This window comes from Dendropsophus ebraccatus, chromosome 12 (genome assembly GCF_027789765.1).
Source record: "Dendropsophus ebraccatus isolate aDenEbr1 chromosome 12, aDenEbr1.pat, whole genome shotgun sequence".
Classification (NCBI taxonomy): domain Eukaryota; kingdom Metazoa; phylum Chordata; class Amphibia; order Anura; family Hylidae; genus Dendropsophus; species Dendropsophus ebraccatus.
In genome coordinates, this window is record NC_091465.1 from 17,069,958 (window position 1) to 17,090,733 (window position 20,776).

At 43.6% G+C, this 20,776-nt stretch overlaps 1 protein-coding gene across 1 annotated transcript; it reads left to right on the top strand.

Moving 5' to 3' along the window:
• The first annotated feature begins 4,959 nt into the window (after positions 1-4,959).
• TMEM45B (transmembrane protein 45B) lies at positions 4,960-20,638 on the top strand. Its single transcript, XM_069948991.1, has 6 exons — positions 4,960-5,062; positions 16,449-16,640; positions 17,112-17,324; positions 18,543-18,727; positions 19,285-19,430; positions 20,128-20,638. The coding sequence occupies exons 2-6, from the start codon at positions 16,457-16,459 to the stop codon at positions 20,243-20,245; spliced, it is 846 nt and encodes a 281-aa protein (XP_069805092.1). The 5' UTR covers positions 4,960-5,062; positions 16,449-16,456; the 3' UTR covers positions 20,246-20,638.
• Positions 20,639-20,776: the final 138 nt, after the last annotated feature.

Genomic DNA, 20,776 nt, shown 5'->3' on the forward strand with positions numbered 1-20,776 from the left:
TAAACGCTGATCGTAATAAAAACCAAATCGTTGCTTCAAAATCGTTAATCGTTTGATTGGACGAATTATCTTTCTGTGTAAACCCAGCATAAGCAAGCAAGTGCCCATCTCGCTAATTGGTACAGATTTGCAGCCGTACATGGCCAAATATCAGGCCGTGTACACATTTTTGTGTATGTTAAAAAAACAGATGTGTTCTGATCCCTTTTTTTTTTTTTTTTTTTTACAATGGAAGTCAATAGAAAAACGGATCAAAATGGATGCACACAAATGCACCTGTTTCTTGCAAAAACAGATGAAAAAAAAAACACATTGTGAACCCAGCCTAAGCTGCAGCAAGAGCAAGAGTGGCTTATCTATCCCGAAAGGAAGGGGTTGACCGTGAATTCTTGTCATACTCGACCCCCTATCACTACTGACATCATCTGTTGGTGTACGTTTGGGATAGCCACATACACCTTAGATTGACGGCCGAATCTGCCGCAAGAAGCTGGTTTGGCTGACTAAAGTCTACAGAGTAGCTGTGCTCACATATATTACATTAGTGGCATTCGTTGGCAATCCACTACAGGGTTCATTGAGTTAAATGGACCAAACTTAGGGTACTTTTAGAGCAGACGATCTTTAGCCGTCCGCAGCCGCAAACAGCATCAATTGCGCAGCTTGGCTGCACAAATAATCACTGCATCGTTCATGCGGCCGATTAAATATACTGCTGCCGGATGCCTATCTCCTGCCACATACTGTATCGGCCGGTGGTGATAAATTTTAGCACTGCAAAAAATATGTGATCACGTCTATTGTCAGAATGAACATTTCTGGAAATGCTCATTGCCCTGGGTCGTCTTATATGCCCTGTCGTCTTATACACAGGAAAATACGGTGTGTGTGTATATATATATATATATATATATATATATATACAAATACATATATACAAATCATCTGTTATTGATTTTTCATTATTTAATTTTCACACAGGAAGAGGGAAATAAACTCAGGAAGTATATGCTGCTGACCCAGAGAAGTGGCTGTATTGCAGTCTATGTCACCACAATGACTGCGATGGTTGTATAAGGAGTGGGCAGGGGCGGATTAACTTTACCATGGGCCCCGGACTGTTCACAAAGCCTGGGCCCCCCATCCTACTGTAACTATAGCAGCACTAGCCTGGTGTTCATAGTACAGGACAGATAATGTCATAATGCCCTGATTTGTGCAAAATTGTGGTAAAAAAAAAAAAACTATTGTAATCCGCCACTGGGAGTGGGACTGTACACTCCTCTCCTGACATACTCTGTGCTGCTGTAATCTGATTTACATCAGTATTTTGTATCTCAGCATAGAGATTAATCATGATCAATAATGTACATTGCATTGGGGCTCATATTCCCTCCCAGGTGTGAGGACGGGTTTACATGTCACATGAGGCACCTTCCTTCTGGAATACCATTGTTCAGCTGGCAGCCACCCATCTTGTGACAATCAGGCGACACCTGTGACCATAATGAACATTTCATGAACCTCGCAGATGCGTTGGTGCAGGCTTATGTGTTACGGGATGGCAGTATACATGTATATACCTCAGCAGCACATTATAGGGGAATGTCCTGTAGATGTAAAAACCGCAGCCGAGTGGCATCCAGGTTCATTTAATCTCTTTGCTTACTTTTTGATCACTTTCTGTTCTATATTTTGCTACATCTACATTGTTTCTATGATGCATGTGTAGCCAATACACCAAGACAATCTCTAGATTGTATAAACTGATGACAACCGGGCCTCCCGTTAGTAACCACTGGGGATGTGATCCAGCATTCAGGAGGAGGTAATGCAAGATCTAGAAATCTGGAGAAGTTTCTACAGCTTCTCTGTTAGTTTTGCTGTCTCTGTGGCTGCTGGGAATTACAGGAGATGAATGCAGACTTTCAGGTTCGGACACTTTCCTATCCATCCTGCTTTGTTGTGTGTAAATGGTTTGTCCAGGGCGCGTTCTGTGGTTTCCATTGTAGTCACGTGACATCGGAGCCTGGTACTACCTTAGTTTCTAGAGATTATCATCATCAATTCCACAGCCTCATTTGCCTCATTTGTCCACAGCAATTGCAAATCAATTCTTAGGTCTTCATGACAACACAAAGTAAAATCTACACTACTGCAAACCAATTAGAGATGAGCGAACCTGGAGCATGCTGGAGTCCATCCGAACCCGAGCGTTCGGCATTTGATTAGCTGGCGCTGCAGAACTTGGATAAAGCTCTAAGGTTGTCTGGAAAACATGGATACAGCCAATGACTTTATCCATGTTTTCCACATAGCCTTAGGGCTTTATCCAAGTTCAGCAGCCACCGCTAATCAAATGCCGAACACTCGGGTTCGGATGGACTCCAGCATGCTCCAGGTTCGCTCATCTCTAGTTACAATGTTATGTTACAATGTCCCTTATGGAAAAAGACAACTACAAATGTGTTCAGGTCACACTGATGTGTAATAGTACGGCCTGAAATATCACAAGTTTACAACTAGAGATGAGCGCAAATGAATCATGCTTGGGTCCAATTGTCCGGCATTTGAATACCGCTGGCTGAAGAAGTAGGATGCAGCCCTAGGGAGTCCGGAAAAACATAGATACAGCCATAGGTTATGTTCCCACAACATTTTTTTTTACATAAAAAAAAAAAAAAATCACGATCATTAATGACGTACATGTTTATCAAAAGGCTGACGTTTTTTGCAAAAAAAACAAACAAAAAACAAACGTTATGGGAACATAGCTATAGGCTGCATCCAACTTCTTCAGCCACCGGTATTCAAATGACGAACCATCGGACTGGAGAATGCTCATCTCTAATAATAACATGTTTTTTTCCATCCTAGGTTTCAGGTGTTCACAGTTTGGGTGTGAACTTTTCAGATAGAGGATACAATTATTCCAACAATAAAAATTTGTAATAAAATACTCAGGTAAGAACCAATTTAACCCCAGTTTAACCCCTTCAAGGTCATGGCACACAGATTTGACTTTTTGTTCGGAATTTGGTCACATGTTACGGTCCTGTTGTAATTTTTGCAGCGGAAAAAATCTGCACCAAAGTGGTAGTGTAGAAATTGTGTGTTGTATCATTAAAGAGTTAAACCTGTAATTATCAGGGATGATGGTGTCATTACCATGTAGCAGTTGTTACTGTTCCTTGTAAACGTTAATTGTATTGTCCTCCCTTGATACTACGTGACTCTATAGCGACACATGTACAGGCACATCCTGTATGATGGGTATATACATCCTGTCATATACTGGATATAGATACCGCCCAGCAGGCCAATTATCTCCCCAAACTGTGAACAACCAGCACCAAGGACAGCAGAAAATGTTTGCTATTTAGACTCCAATTTACAGTCATTGTGAGGGTATGTTCACACCACATTTGGTTTTCCTGTTGAAACAATCCTTTTTTTTTTAATCTGTGGCAATAGGATGCTGCAGGATAGAAATCTTGTTGCATCCTGTTTACCATTCATTTTATCATATGACGCCTGTAAAACAAAATAAAAAAAAAAGGATAAACTTTAATGGATTCAGACTGATACAATGGACCTGTCAAAGCATGAAGAGTAGAGAGATGAGCAAACTTCGACGGTGCTTGAGTCTGATTGTTCGGTATTTGAATACAGGTGGCTGAAGAAATCATGTTGGATGTGGGTTTTGCAGCTTAGTGTCTTTGAAGTGAATAAAGCTGAATTGCAATACCACCCACAACCTGAAAACAGGGGGGCGCTACCTATGCCTTCTTTAATCCAGGATAACCCCCTGTTGCTGACTTGAAGGTTAAAGGGGTTATACAGCGCTGCAAAAACATGGCCACTTTCCCCCTACTGTTGTCTCCAGTTTGGGTGGGGTTTTGAAACTCAGTTCCATTGAAGTAAATGGAGCTTAATTCCAAACTGCACCTGAACTGGAGACAGCAGTAGGGGGAAAAGTGGCCATGTTTTTGTAGCGCTGGATAACCCCTTTAAGCATCAACCTCACAGCATGTCCAGAAACAGTGCAGAATTGTTGCAGTATTTGAGCTGTGGACTTTTGGGATAATTATGGAAATTATTAATAAAAATCCATAATTTTAAGATTTCTGCCTGGGCTTTGGCTTCTGCTATAAATCCTCAACATATCAGATACCAAAATTGACATGTGGCAGACTTGAAGTACCTACGTTAAAGGGGTACTCCGGTGAAAATATTTTTCTTTTAAATCATCTGGTTTCAGAAAGTGATATAGATTTGTAATTTACTTCTATTTAAAAATCTCAAGTCTTCCTCTACTTATCAGCTGCTGCATGTTCTGCAAGAAGTGGTGTATTCTTTCCAGTCTGACACAGTGCTCTCTGCTGCCACCTCTGTCCATGTCAGGAACTGTCCAAAACAGCAGCAAATCCTCATAGAAAACTTCTCCTGCTCTGGACAGTTCCTGACATGGACAGAGGTGGCAGCAGAGAGCACTGTGTCAGACTGGAAAGAATACACCACTTCCTGTAGAACATACAGCGGCTGATAAGTATGGGAAGACTGGAGATTTTTGAGTAGAAGTAAATTACAAATCGACATAACTTTCTGAAACCAGTCCTTTTCAAAGAAAAAGATTTCCACTGGATAATCCCTTTAATCATATAAAAGCTGAGTTGTGATTGTTTGCTATGGGCAAAACCGTACAGTTTTGGTTTCAGGAAAGTGTATAACTAGTTACGTAGACACGTCTATCAAGTTTAACCAGCCAACCGTTGTTTGATGTTATGGTGTTTCATGTAGGTCTCTCTGTACAGGATTGTCTGGATCCTTCCTCGGCAGGTTTTGGGGGGGGGGGGGCAGCCCGAGATCCCTGGCATCAAGAAGAAACCTCTGGAACAGACACAGTGTGTGACACCAGCAGAACTGGTTTTATTGCACCTATGTCGCTGTGTGCAAAGGTCACAAGCGCTGCATACACCTCCCCCGCCACCCTGACAGGAGGTGTAAGGTGTGTACACCTGTTCCACATCTCTCTGCTGAGATCTGAGCAGCGCAGACACAGGTGAGAGCTCACACATCCAACTCTGCCCATCCATCTATCCCTCCTTATTCCTGCTCTCATCCAGGGATCTCATTGACTTTAACTTCTATTGAGTCTGGTTATTTTATCTGTGTTCTGACATTTTTTCCCCTTTTTCTCTGTAGTTTGGTATATGTGAGGTCAGGGTTCAGTATAGTTGTGGGTGGGGGGTGCACGATTTGTGTGGGAGGGTCACGCCCCCCGTAGGCTGCTAGTAACATTGCTGAATATAAGGATAGACGACCTGTTCACAGTCGACCAGATAAGCGTAGTCCATAACATATGGTGGCAACTTTATAGTAGTCATCCACATTCACCTGACTGAAACCTGCAGTGGACAACAAGTCCCAGCCTGTAGCCAGGGAGACAGAGCTGGATCCATTCCCTGGAATATCCTGGCCACATATTCCCGGAATCGCAACTATGCACCTGGGATCGTAGGCATCACTTCTTTCGAACCAAAAGTCATCTCATCTCTAAAAATCAGGTCCGGACTGTAAAACGTGAGGACACCCACCTCATGGTATATAACGTCTTAGCCTGGGTTCACACTGCGTTTTTGCAATCCGTTTTTTGAAAAAGAACCAGATTGCAAAAACGGATGCATTTGTGTGCATCCGTTTTTCCATTGACTTCCATTATAAAAAAAGGATCAAAACGGATGCAGGTTTTTTTTTTTTGACGGACACAAAAACGTTGCTGACACTATTTTTTTTTTGTCTGTTAAAAAAAACGGATCCGTTAAACATATGCTAAAAACACAGTGTGGGGGTACTCTTCTCTGCCCTTTCTGGGGCCAAGCTATTTCATTATTGTCTCCTGTCCGGAGGTAAAGCCTAGGTATACTGTATGTTAAGCGATTGTTACTTTTTATTGTGGTCCCTGTACGGACTTGCCGTCTTCTGCGGAGATATGCAAATTTCGCTTTGTTCCCAGAATACTATGTTGTTCTTTTCTCTTGTATACCTGTTTCCTGCTATGCTATAAAACATTAATAAACATCGAATTTACGGAAAAAAAAAACACAGTGTGAACCCAGCCTTATACTCCAGTCTCATCCAGTGGCGATAATTCACTGGCTAATCCCAGAAACGGACGGCGTGAATGACGGTGCAACGGATCACAAAATGTCACCTCTCATTTATAAAATATATGTAGTTTAGCTTTCAATATTTCTGTGCAGTGATAGTAAATGGAAGAATCGCATGGTCTTCATTCTGTTAGTGGCGTCACATTGGGAGATTATTGTAAGGGGGTAAACCCTAAAAATTATACTGGAAGGCATTCCTTCACACAGTTTTAGTATATGTATTATATTTTTTTGTGTCATGTTTATAAGTTGTATTTTTCTCACTGAAGTGACTAAGGGTACAAACCCACACACCATATACGCAGCTTATTTACTGCTGCGATACGCAGCAGATACGCAGCAGATTAGATCTAAATAACTGAACACAGCATCAAATCTGCACCATCAAATCTGCTGCGTATCTGCTGCGTATCTGCTGCGTGTGTTTGTACCCTAGGGTGCGTTCACACCTACAGGATCTGCAGCAGATTTGATGCTGTGTTCAGTTATTTAAATGAAATCTGCTGCAGAAAATCAGCTGCAGATCCTGTAGGTGTGAACGCACCATGCTGGTTTTGCTGCTGTTAGAAGTAGCTTTGAGCAAACCTGTCAAAATGTTTGATTTTGGATAAGGTTACGGAACCCGAACAGTTTGACAGGTTCACTCAACACTAGTTAGAAGCTAAACATAAACCGTATGTATGCCTTTCCTAAAGCACATTGAACCCAAACTGTTTAAAACCCTCCGTGGTCTGGGACTCTAACTGTAAGGGCTTATTGCCACGCAAGTAATCCACGGATGTTACGGTGTGTGAAGCTGCGACAAGGACTCACAGCTCTTCCAGCGTCATGTATCAATATGATGTCGGGAGAGTTGTAAGTGTTTAAATCTTTGCATAACTGTACTGATATAGCAGTCACCTTCGTTGATTATGGAACCTACTTTCACATGCTCCGTAGTTCTGTTCCCAATTGCAGACAGACTACAGACCCATTCATTTGAATAGCCCTGTTCACACGTCCTCACATGTTGGGCCGGGATTCGTGCTGTAAAAAAAAAAATGTGCAGGTCCTAGTATGTGGCCAATTGTGGCACAGATAACTATTCTTTAAAGGGGTACTCCAGCGGGGGGGGGGGCACTTTTCTGCTGGGACCGGGGACGAGGTGGCCGAGGGAAAAGACGTCCACTCACCTCCCCGGTTCCCGGCCGCTTCCGGGTGTCTGACGCGGGCCCGAGACGTGACGTCTCAGGTCCACTCAGCCACTCGGTGAAGGAGGCGGGATCTGAGCAGACCTGAAAAGGATCCCACCTCCTTCACTGAGTGGCTGAGCGGACCTGAGACGTCACGTCTCGGGCCCGCGTCAGACACCCAGAAGCGTCCGGGAACCGGGCACCGGAGCGCCGCAATGCGGGACCCGCCGCCGGAACCGGGGAGGTAAGTGGACGTCTTTTCCCTTGGCCACCTTGTCCCCGCGGAAAAGTGCCCCCCCCCGCTGGAGTACCCCTTTAATGAATGGATCCATGGATTGTGTGAATGCACACTAAGGGTATAAACCCACACACCGTATAAGCAGCGTATTTACTGCTGCGATACGCAGCAAATACGCAGCAAACACGCAGCAAATACGCAGCAAAAACGCAGCAGATTATATCTAAATAACTGAACACAGCATCAAATCTGTACCAACAAATCTGCTGCGTATTTGTTGCGTATCTGCTGTGTATACGGTGTGTGGGTTTGTACCCTAAGGGCTCATGCACACTAATCAAAAGGCGAGGAATTGAAGAGGAATCCGCTTTTAAATTCTGCTTGAAATTCCTCCCGTAAAAGAATGAACAGGGCAATGTCTCATTGTGTTCAATAGGATTTCCTCTCTGTTTTTCACACTGCAGAATTTCCAAGCAGAATTTTCTGCCGCAGAACAGGCGCAGCATGGATTTTATGGGTGCCATTGTCGGACCTAGACCTAGTTATTCACTCATAGCTGCTGCTGTGTTCCTTGTTCATGTAGCTGACGCTGCGTCATCCTAGGAGACTTTGTCCTTATGTTGGTATTTGATGAATGGATAAAGAAGCTTGAAAAACTGGGTTGTGGCCACAAAGATAAGCGTGGATCTAGCTGATTATGACTCCACCTATAAATTCTAGCTGTACCGTTGAACCACAGGTCCTGGCAGGAGTGCTGACCTAATTTGTTCTCACAGCTGAGGGTTTGTTACACTTGTATCCAGTCTAATAAAAATCATCTGACTCATGTCTTAAAGTGTTACTACAATGTGTTAGTCTGGAGTCTTGGCTCATAGAAGATTGTTTACACTGAATACAAATGTAACAAACTCATCTGTGGGAAGTACTAGGTTGGGATTTGAGACTTATTTTCAGAACTTTTTATTAAAGTGACTGTACCACCAGGCCCAGGCTGAAGCACTGGAGGCGGCCGACCCACCCTTAGTGGGAGGAACCCCTAGCCCCTCTATGATAGGGTTCCATTGATTCTAATGGAGTCACGTCATGGAGGGGCTGGGGTTTCTTCCCACTAAGGGTGGGTCGGCCGCCTCCAGTGCTTCTGCCTGGGCCTGGTGGTACAGTCCCTTTTTAAAGGAAGCCTGTCTTGCCCCTACTCCATAATCCCAAAAAATGGCCCACCAAGGACTATAGTCCCTGTGCATAGAGATGGGTGAATTTACAGTAGCAATGAAGCAAGAACTTTGTTCCTATCTGCATTTTCTGCTCATCAGACTGTGCGCTTTGAAGTCTGCTCCATGCAGCTCCTTCCCAGGTGCTGGAAAAAGATGGATCCCGTCCTAGGAAACTTCTCTCAGTTTCCCAGGACTGGATCCATCTTTTCTCAGCACCCAGGGAGGAGCAGCACAGAGCGAAGCAAACTTCAAATCTCACAGCCTGATAAGCAGAATGTAGATAGGAACAAAGGGGGAGATTTATTAAACTGGTATAAAGTAGAATTGTCTTATGGTCCCTTCACATGGAGCGATTATCGTTCAAATTTTCGTGATAACAATCGCATTTGAGCGATAATCGGCTCGTGTAAACACAGCGTACGGTCAAGCGATAAATCGTTTATCGTGATCTTTCAACATGTTCTAAAATCGTTGTTGGTCGTTCGCACAAAATTAGCAGATCGCTTCATCTATACAGTCTTTCACCGATACAGCCTATGTGTGAGATGCGATCTTAAAACAATGGTAATAACGTATTTTTCAAGCGAATATCATTCCATTTAAACACTGACCGTAATAAAAAAACACATTGTTACTTCAAAATTGTGAATTGTTTGATTGCGCAACTAATCAGATTCCACTTTTCATTCCTCACAGTTTTTGAAAAATGAAAGGTGGAATCTGATTGGTTGCTAGGGGCAACTAAGACAATTCTACTTTACACCAGTTTGATAAATCTAAATTTGCTCATCTCTACCTGTGACTATAAGGGTCCTATTAGACAAAGCGATTTTGCGTTTTTATCCAATTAATGATAAACAATTGCAATCGACCTGAAATCATTTTATACACAGAACGATAGTTGTCAGTTAGAATTACAATTACGATCATTTGTATGCTCTAGTATATAAATGGTTGTAAGAACGAACGGTGTGCACATTTGCAAACGGATAGCAAAAAATTAACGATTTTATGGTCAGCTCAAAAGAAGCGATCTACGACATACAGACAATTTTTTGTTAGTTGTTTGATTGTTGCCTGCATACACACAGAAAGATTACCACTTAAAGGGAACCTATCATCATGAAAATGCTACCTAGGCTATCGGCACCATGTTATAGAGCAGAAGGAGCTGAGTGGATTGATGTACACTAACCGGCCACTTTATTAGGTACACCATGCTAGTAACGGGTTGGACCCCCTTTTGCCTTCAGAACTGCCTCCATTCTTTGTGGCATAGATACAACAAGGTGCTGGAAGCTTCCTCAGAGATTTTGGTCCATATTGACATGATGGCATCACACAGTTGCCGCAGATTTGTCGGCTGCACATCCATGATGCGAATCTCCCGTTCCACCACATCCCAAAGATGCTCTATTGGATTGAGATCTGGTGACTGTGGAGGCCATTTGAGTACAGTGAACTCATTGTCATGTTCAAGCAGAAATCGAGACTCATCAGACCAGGCAACGTTTTTCCAATCTTCTACTGTCCAATTTCGATGAGCTTGTGCAAATTGTAGCCTCAGTTTCCTGTTCTTAGCTGAAAGGAGTGGCACCCGGTGTGGTCTTCTGCTGCTGTAGCCCATCTGCCTCAAAGTTGGAGGTACTGTGCGTTCAGAGATGCTCTTCTGCCTACCTTGGTTGTAACAGTTGGCTATTTGAGTCACTGTTGCATTTCTATCAGCTCGAACCAGTCTGCCCATTCTCCTCTGACCTCTGGCATCAACAAGGCATTTCCGCCCACAGAACTGCCGCTCACTGGATGTTTTTCTTTTTCGGACCATTCTCTGTAAACCCTAGAGATGGTTGTGCGTGAAAATCCCAGTAGATCAGCAGTTTCTGAAATACTCAGACCAGCCCTTCTGGCACCAACAACCATGCCACGTTCAAAGGCCCTCAAATCACCTTTCTTCCCCATACTGATGCTCGGTTTGAACTTCAGGAGATTGTCTTGACCATGTCTACATGCCTAAATGCTGCCATGTGATTGGCTGATTAGAAATTAAGTGGTAACGTGCAGTTGGACAGGTGTACCTAATAAAGTGGCCGGTGAGTGTATATGTTTATAGGAAAAGATTCAGTATAACTTGTAATGTATTGATTGAAATCTCTAATGTTTCCAGGCTAAAGAGTCCATTGAGTGACACCGCCCACTGGACTCCTGAACACAGAATGAGCCGAGATTCCAACCTACATGTTACAAGTTATACAGAACCTTTTCCCACTAAGATATATAACCATGTGCTCAGTTCTTCCTGCTCTATAACATGATGGTGATAGATGATATACTGTAGCAATGTCTTGATGACAGGTTCCCTTTAAATTTGAATAATATAACAATTTTTAGCACGATAATCTTTCAGAGTAATAGCTTCGCTTCGGTTCGGAGAATTGCTTCGGTTCAACAACTACCTCAATGAGGGTATGTTCACATGTAGCATAGTTGCTGTGGATTATTTTTCCAGAAATCCAGATAGAAAATCTGCAGTAAAATACAGAAGCGGCAAAATGAATGGTGTTTTAGCAAATCTCATCAATGTGCTTTGGAAAATTCATGTGCAAATCCACCTGTAACGTGGATCCACAGCGGGTCAATTTATTTAGCAGATTTTCCTTATTGAGTGTAATGGGAAAATCGAAATCTGCAACAAACCCTGGAAACATATCTAATAACGCCACGAGATCTGGTGCTGTACACTGTGGGTGAGTGCAGCCATACAGGGGTCTCTATCTGCTGCTGTAACTTCTTGTCCAGCACTAGCCCCAACACTATTCCATCCACTGAACCCCAACGTATATGCTAAATGGGGTTCCATTTAATGCAGATACCAGGATTATCCTGGCTCTTCCATTAAACATAGGCTGCCAAACCACTGTTAATCAGCGTGGACCGGCCCTATATTGTGCAATCTCTTATGTCCATGATGTTCGCCCCTGCTGCCCATTGGCCGTGCTGTATAATCAATACTATCTAACTGAGGAAGTGGTCAGGGGAAGTAGAGGTCAGTGGTCAGGCAGCATATCTTCCATTATCAATGATACTAGTCTAAATCTTAGGCTTCCATTCTAATGTTTAATAATTATACCAATTTCTCCTGTAGTTTGGTATTTAGGACAATGGGGTACATTCACATGTGTGTTATATTTCATGCTGCAAATTCTAGCTATTTATTTATATTAGGAAATTGAAATCTGCAGCAGATTGAGGGTACGTTCACATATCCCTACTTACAGACCCATTCATTTCTACCTTCCTGTTTAGACACCTTTATGTGTTATCGGGGGCGTAACTAGGATTCATGGGGCCCCATAGCAAAAAACTGTATGGAAGAAAGCTAATGTCTGCTTGTTTTGTCCATCCACTGTATGTAACTATAACAGCCTATTAGGAGCCTCATGGTTATATACATAGGTGCAGGAGCAGACTACCATTTGCTTAACCCCTTATGTACTGCAGTATGTAAGTGACCCAGTGTTCTCTTATATGCTGCAAAGGGTTAATACAGAAGACAATTAGCTCTCTCCTTCACTGATAACCCCTGACCTCTGCAGGAGGTCAGAGGTTATCAGAGTAGTGAGGCAGAGAGCTAATTGTCTTTAGCATATTAACCCTTTTTTGTGTTGCAGCATGTAAGAGAACACTGGGTCACTTACACACTGCAAAAGGACACAGGAGGCTCTTATCTTCCCTGTGCATCCCGGGCCCCCTCCCTGCACAGGCCCCAGAGCAACCGCCTTCCCTGCCTCTATGGTAGCTACGCCACTATGTGTTATGGGTTGGAGCTGGGGTTGATTGAGTTTGTGTAATTGCGGACGACCACGGATGCACATTCGCAGTGCTGTTCATAGCTGAGGGTCTATGGCCACGGACAGTGGGCCCTAGTAACTGTGAATGTACCCTATTAGTCCTTGGCTCTGCATTTGCACATTTGGCCTCAGCCCCCAGATGAGGCCATGGATGGTTTTTACTCTCATCACTGCAATTTAAGAGAAACATTTGGCAATTTGGAGACCTACCATGAGCTGCTGTTGTTGGCTGTTATAAGTGTTTTTGTTTTTTTCATATTCTTATCTTTTAAGTTACCTCTCCCTGGCGTCTCCTGTCCTCCCTATACACAGGAATGTTCTGCACAGCTGAGCGTTCCTGTATTCCATAATAAAGGGGTCAGGTAGTGATTTTCCATCACATCCGACCCCCATCTCCATCAGCATCAACTATTGTTGGGTGGTCGGTAGAGCCCCGTACACCTTGGATCAGTGTTCCCCAACTTCCGTGGATCACTAACAGGTCATGTCTTGAGGATTTCCTAAGTATTTCACAGGTGATCTAATTATAGTTAGTGCATGAGGTATCATAGGTGTTTTTGTATGGGATATCCTCAAATACTGACCTGTTTGTTGTCCTTGAGGACTGGAGTTGGGAAACCCTGCCTAATGCCCCTATTCCACCGGTTGTTAAGAGGAGCAAACGAGCGCTCTCAGCGCTCGTTTGCTCCTCGTTCCCCGCTTGCTGCCGCCGCTATTCAGCGCGTGAGTGCGGGAGGGGTGGCGGGGAGCTGCGGGAGGGGGGCTGCTCGGAGGATCTCTGATCGTCCGGGCAGCCCATAGGATATAGCAGCGTCTGCTGCCGATGCTCCTATTCAACGGAGTGACAGCAGCAGATGGCTGCTATATCAGTCGCTTGTTTTTCAACATGTTGAAAAACAAGCGACTGCAACGATCAGCCGACATGAACGATGTCGGCTGATCGTTGCGCTCTATTCCACGGGACGATTATCGTTCGTAGCGGCCGATATCGTCCGAATACGAACGGCATTCGTTCCGTGGAATAGGGCCTTTAGGCTATGTTCACACGACGTAAGTTTCGTAAAACTCACGGCCGTTGTAACAATGGCCGTGATTACTATGGAACTTGCGTAGTGCTGCCTTCTAAGGAATCCCGGCTGGAGTGTATACACATGGGGGGGGATTTATGAAGAACGGTGTACAAGTACGCGGGTCTTCTATTAGGTTCCGCCCTCTTTTCCCCGGCAGGATTCACTAAGAGGCGCCCGGCATACTACATCTATACCTACTTCCAGCAGGTGTAGATTTGGATCATGATTTACGTCTGCGAGCAGGCATAAATAATGATAGATGAGGCGCGGGTGGAGGCCACGCCTCCTCCCTGCCTTGTCACTCCACCTCCAATCTGCACCTTCTCCCTGGCGTACACCACAGGCGGACATTTCATAAATGTCCCCCATAGTATACACTCCGGCCGGGATCCTTAGCGGCGCTGCAAGAAACTGACATGTCAGTGAATAGCAGCCGCAGAAAACCTGTCAGTTCACACGATAGAGCGTGCGGCTCTGGACACACGCACCATTGTGTGCAGCGAGGAATTCGGATGCGGGCGCGCCTGCATCCAAATTCAGCGGCAGTGAACATCATCTGGCTGATACCGCAGTAGCGGCCGGGATGATCTTCTCTGACACCGGCTGGGTCACAGAATGGCCGGGGTTTTACAATTTGGGAACATGGCCTTAGGCTGCATTCACACGTCCACGCGGCTCTGTCACTACCATGCCACGGAGATTCAGACATTTTCTGCGCTCCTGGCATCATATTGATACATCATGCTGGGCTGGGAAATAATCCATTATAGGCCAACACTGTCGGTAAGGTTTTCATAATTTACAGACATGTGAATGCTGCCTAAGCTTGATCATAGGGCCTTTATGGTGTGAATGGTGTAGTTGGCTGCACAATACCTTGTCAACACTTCCCCTTACAAAACAAAAAAACCTGACAGACCTGACAAGTCAGTGTAGGAAGAAAGTGATAATGATGGATCCTGTAATAGGAGACACAGGTGTCCACAGTCATTTCCATGCAGTTTATTTCCTCTTATATTCAGATCTCTGAGCCTCAGGTTTTCACTGTTATTAAACATGATATTTTGACATGTCATAAAGACTCCCACCAATAGCTAGAACAAGCGAGGAGAAGCACTAATCTATGCTCTTCTTTCTCTATCTCCCCTGTGTATAATATAACCCAAGACTGGTCATTACATGACAGCAAAGTCCCTGCTCCGACTACCAGGAGAAGAGATACTTCAGATCCTTGTAGTTTAAAGGGGAAGTCTGGGTGAAATCATTTTAACATATGTTATTGCCCAACAAAAGTTATGAAAATTACTAATAGACACTTATTATGGGAAGCGCACCTATAGTGCATTTTCTCTGCACTTACTACAGCATGGCCTGTTCAGGTCTCTGTAAAGTTGGTGATGTCACGTCACATAACCTGCCAACTCCTGCAGCTCCAGCCTGTCTCACCGCTGCAGCAGGAGCTGGCAGTGTATGTGACGTGACATCACCAACTTTACAGAGAAATGAACAGGCCATGCAAGTAAGTAAGTGCAGAGAAAATGTACTATAGGTGCGCTTCCCATTATAAGTGTCTATTAGTAATTTTCATATGTTATTGCCCAACAAAAGTTATCTTATAATTATTTTGCCCGGACTTTCCCTTTAACTCCCTAGATGCTGTGGTCAGATTGTAATTTTTTGGGCGTCTGTCTCCCCATCATTATCCAGATGACACAATCATTGGGGTGTGGATGGGTGGGTCTCCAGGACAGCAAAGGGCCTAGTGAAGGCTATCAGGTATACCCTATAATTGTGCTTATTCAGCTGTGTCTCTGACAAGAACGGATAGGTTGCCTATTGACAGGATGATACATTGCACTGTACCAGAAGTTCACCGTAATAAATAATCAGAACATTATCTCTCAAAGTTACTTTGTGAGACTAATAAAAAGTTTTAGAAAATATAAACTTATTATATTAAATTTAAAAAACTGCACCCCCTGAAAAAAATAATAAAACTTCACAATTTCCTGTTACAAAATAAATTTATACCTATATATTTTGTAATCAGAAATTGTAAAATTTTTATTATTTTTGAATGAATATAAATGATTATATTATTATTATTTATGTATGTTGGGCCTTACAAGGATTTTGAAACTCTATATCATAAAAAAAAAAAAAAAGATTTACATCCATTTATACTTATTCATATACAGTTTTAGGCTGGGTTCACACTATGTATATTTGAGGCTGTATTTGGTCCTCATGTCAGGTCCTCATAGCAACCAAAACCAGGAGTGGATTGAAAACACAGAAAGGATCTGTTCACACAATGTTGAAATTGAGTGGATGGCCGCCATATAACAGTAAATAACGGCCATTATTTCAATACCACAGCCGTTGTTTTAAAATAACAGCAAATATTTGCCATTAAATGGCGGCCATCCACTCAATTACAACATTACGTGAACAGAGCATTTCTGTGTTTTCAATCCACTCCTGGTTTTGGTTGCTATACAGCCTCACAAATACAGCCTCAAATATACATAGTGTGAACCCAGCCTCAGGATTCTGACACTAGTACTAACTCAGGATTGTATATTGAGGCTTCTGTTTCCCCCCCCCCCCACTGGATATTTCCACGGCATGGTCCTTGGTGATGTCCCCGGCGTTATGTCGCTGCTCCTGTCGCCTGGGGAGGGCCGACCTCACCCTGCGCTCTTATCGCTTTACTGATAACATTTGTGTTTATTTCAGGGAAATAAATGGCGAACTTCAAAGGTCACGCGCTGCCGGGCAGCTTCTTCCTGGTGTTCGGCCTCTGGTGGTCGGTGAAGTATCCGCTCAAGTACTTAAACAACAGAACCAAGGGGAGATGTCGCAACAACATGTGTTACCAGCGGCTGGAGCTCATCGAGGGGATACTAAAGGCTGTGTTCGCCCTTGTAGGTAAGGGACAGAGGTGGTGGGGGCTACAACATGACAGGGCTGTGCACCCCAGAACATTGGTTGTATTATACAGAATGTGCATGTAGTGATATATTCATGATCATGTAGATAGGGTGGAGATGTCTCCCAGTTCACCTGATGTTTCGTCTTTATTACCCCATGCCTGCAGTTGGTGGCCTGTTTTATTAGGAGCTGTAACCTGATTGTCCTGTCTGTGTTTGCACAAGTTCTTTCATTACCAGGAGCCATTGTAAATGGTGCATTACTCTCAACTTTTCTATCCCTCAAATAAAATGTACACCTGCTTAAAGCAGAACAAACATAGTCACGGGTATACTACACTTGGTCTATTGAAGCTTATGGTTACACCATGGTGAATGTTTGAATACCTTATATTTGTTAGCATACTGGCTGCAGAGATCATGATGGGAATGGTGATCCTAGGCCTCATGATGTGTCTATCCTCCACAGGAATGTTGGCCGAGCAGTTTGTCCCGGACGGCCCTCACATGCACCTAGTCAGTGGTGAGGATCACAGCTGGGTGAAGCTGATGAACTGGCAGCACACAACTATGTACTTGTTCTATGGTCTGTCCGGAGTGGTCGACATCTTAACCTACTTACCCCTGAACGTTCCTAAAGGCCTGGACCGGCTGTCCTTAGCAATGGCTGTTTTCATTGAAGGTAAGAAACCGTGTGTGACTGAAGTCTCCCCTGGGACCCTCACCATCATTGAGGGTCTCATGATCCTGTAATATTCTAAGAGTAATCCCTTTATTGTACTGAAATCAATGGAGAAGTTAAAGTGTTACTGTCATTTGTAGTAAATTTTGACACGTCAAAAGTTACCAATCGCTTGTGTCTCACTGCTGCACCCAGTGGGGATTGCAGCGGATCTGAGTAGATGACAGTAAAACTTTAAAGAAAACAGCAAGATGAATTTGTAAGGAATCTTATTGAAGACACACTTTAAAGGGGTTGTCCAGTGAAAATATTTTTCTTTCAAATCAACTGGTGTCAGGAAGTTATATAGATTTGTAATTTACTTCTATTAAAAAATCTCAAGTCTTCCAATACTTATTAGCTGCTGTATGTCCTACAGGAAGTGGTGTTTTATTTTCAGTCTGACACAGTGCTCTCTGCTGACATCTCTGGCCGAGACAGGAACTTTGTCTCGGTTTTATATGAATCCCCATAGAAAACCTCTCCTGCTCTGGACAGTTCCTGTCTCAGCCAGAGGTGTCAGCAGAGGGCACTGTGTCAGGCTCAAAATAAAACAATAGAGATGAGCGAACCTCAAGCATGCTGTAGTCCATCCGAACCCGATCGTTCGGCATTTGATTAGCGTTGGCTGCTGAAGTTGGATAACGCCCTAAGGCTATGTGGAAAACACGGATATAGTCATTGGCTGTATCCATGTTTTCCAGACAACCTTACAGCTTTATCCAAGTTCAGCAGCCCCAGCTAATCAAATGCCGAACGATCGGGTTCGGATGGACTCCAGCATGCTTGAGGTTCACTCATCTCTATAAAACACTTCCTGCAGAATGTATAGTAGCTAATAAGTATGGGAAGACTTGAGATTTTTTTTTAATAGAAGTAAATTACAGATCTATATAAACTTCTAGCACCTGCTGATTTGAAAAGAAAAAGATTTTTGCTGGACAACCCCTTTAACTCAGGATCAGTGCAAGATTTTACCACAGGTTGGGAACCAACATTGATGTATGACTCATGTGGTTCGGCAGCGATTGGCTCCAGGGACAGGCATCTGTCATTTAATGCCTTGGTCATAGGTTTCCTTGAGAGATTCATGGCCCCAGGAGCCCCTCTTAAAAAGTGATTTAAAAAGCCACAGTTAAACCTTGCATTAAAGAGTTACATTCTTGCTGTTCCTTGCAGGTCTCCTCTTCTACTATCACGTCCACAACCGGCCACCCTTGGACCAGCACATCCACTCGCTGCTCCTCATTGCTGTATTCGGAGGATCCATCAGTATTATGATCGAAGTGTTTCTGAGAGACAACATTGTCCTGGAAATGTTCCGGGCCAGTCTTGCAATCCTCCAAGGGTCCTGGTTCTGGCAGGTCAGTGTCAAGACATATTGATGGATGCACTAAAAGCTGATTGGATCTTTGTGCAGCTGGTAAAATTGTTATTGGTTGTACAATAAAGGAGAAGTCCGACAAAAATTTTTATTAAATATTGTATTTTGCCCCCCCCCCCCACCACCACCAAAGTTATACAAATTACCAATGTACACTTATTATGGGAAATCCACATAGTGTTTTTTTTTTCCCTGCACTTATTACTGCATCAAGGCTTCACTTCCTGGATAACATGGTGATGTCACTTCCTGGATAACATGGTGATGTCACAACCCGACTCCCAGAGCTGTGCGGGCTGTGGCTGCTGGAGAGGATGATGGCAGAGGAAGTGAAGCCTTGATGCAGTAGTAAGTGCAGGGAAAAAAGCACTTTGTGCATTTCCCGTAATAAGTGTATATTGGGGATTTGTATAACTTTTCAGGAGCAATACAATACTGTAATAAAAATTTTTGCCAGACTTCTCCTTTAATTTGTTACTGCAAGAAAGGGAGTGGGTGAGAGCCTACGATTATTCACACCTTCTTCTTTCCTTGTAGATTGGATTTGTGCTGTATCCCCTTGGAGGAGCCCCGGAATGGGACCAGAAGGATCACGGGAATATCATGTTCATAACCATGTGCTTCTGCTGGCACTATGCTGTGTCTGTGATGATTATATCCATGAATTACACACTAGTTTATTGGTAAGTGTCATTGATTACTAAATTATTGTCTTTATTATATCCGGTAGCGTTGTACAGAGAAAGTATCACTCCCATCATCCCTGACCCCCCCCAGGAGTTCATAATATCCCTATCTTAAACACAATAGCCAGGTTTAAAGTGACACTGTCACCCCCTATTTGCATTTTGACTGCTCTCCACAGGTGTAAAGGGTAAATGTTACAGCTTTTATTATTTTATATCACATCTCATGGTGCTTGTTCTGGTAAAAAGTCGTTTTTATTACCTGTGGATTGGTATATGTGGGCAGGGCCTCGCAGCCTTTGTGCCACTTAGCCCCGCCCCCATCCATGACGTCATCACCGCATAGGCCCCGTCCCCTCAGCCGCCATTGGTGTGTGACAATCTAGGGGGTGGGGCCTAGAGCTTTAGGCTGGCCCTTCCCATGGCTGCTGAGGGGGCAGGGCCTATGCGGGGATGACGTCACTGATGGGGGCGGGGCTAAGTGGGGGCTGTGATAAAAATGACTTTTTACCAGAACAAGCACCATGAGGTATAATATAAAATAAGTAATGAAAGCTGTAACATTTGCCCTTTACACCTGTGGAGAGCAGTCAAAATGCGAATAGGGGGTGACACTGTCACTTTAAATAGTAGTAGTGTATGATGCATTTTGGAGTGAATCCTGACAGATCAGATGTTTTGACTCCTCTTTCAGGTGTGTGCGGAGGAGCAAAGGTCTGTCCGGAGATGTCACCATTGGCATCAGGAAGCTGAATCCGAACAAAGAGGGGGAAGTGCAGGCCGCGCTGCTTGCTGCCTCTGATGAGGAATGAGTTTTAGAGAAAGGATGATGACCCCCTATCCCCCCCTACTCCTGCTGTTGGACCCCCAGCGTGTGTCTGAAATACACAGTGAAGTTTTAAAGATTACCATCCATATTCAACAGAAAGGGTCTTGACATTATGGCATCCTCTCTTCTGGAATGAAGTATCGTGTGTATACACAAGCTCTGAGTTTGGATACCTTCACTATGGACAATGCACTGTATAAAATCAGACTGCAAATTATAATTTATTGAACAGACTCCCATCTATAGTATATATCCTATACAGGGACCCAGCCCCAGAGGGACAGTGTTCCTACTCTACCTGGGACTCTTAATGTAATAATTTTTGTGAACATTTTGTAAATTTTGAAGACAATAAATCACTGGAGCTGAGCTGTAACACATCCTCCGAATTTCATACTGAAAACCCCCTGGAGATGTCAGGATATAAGGTATTAGGTTAGTTACTACTAAGTGTATTAAACATTGGTCTGCTAAAAACTGCAGATTTAATCTCTCCTTAAATATGTGGACTTAC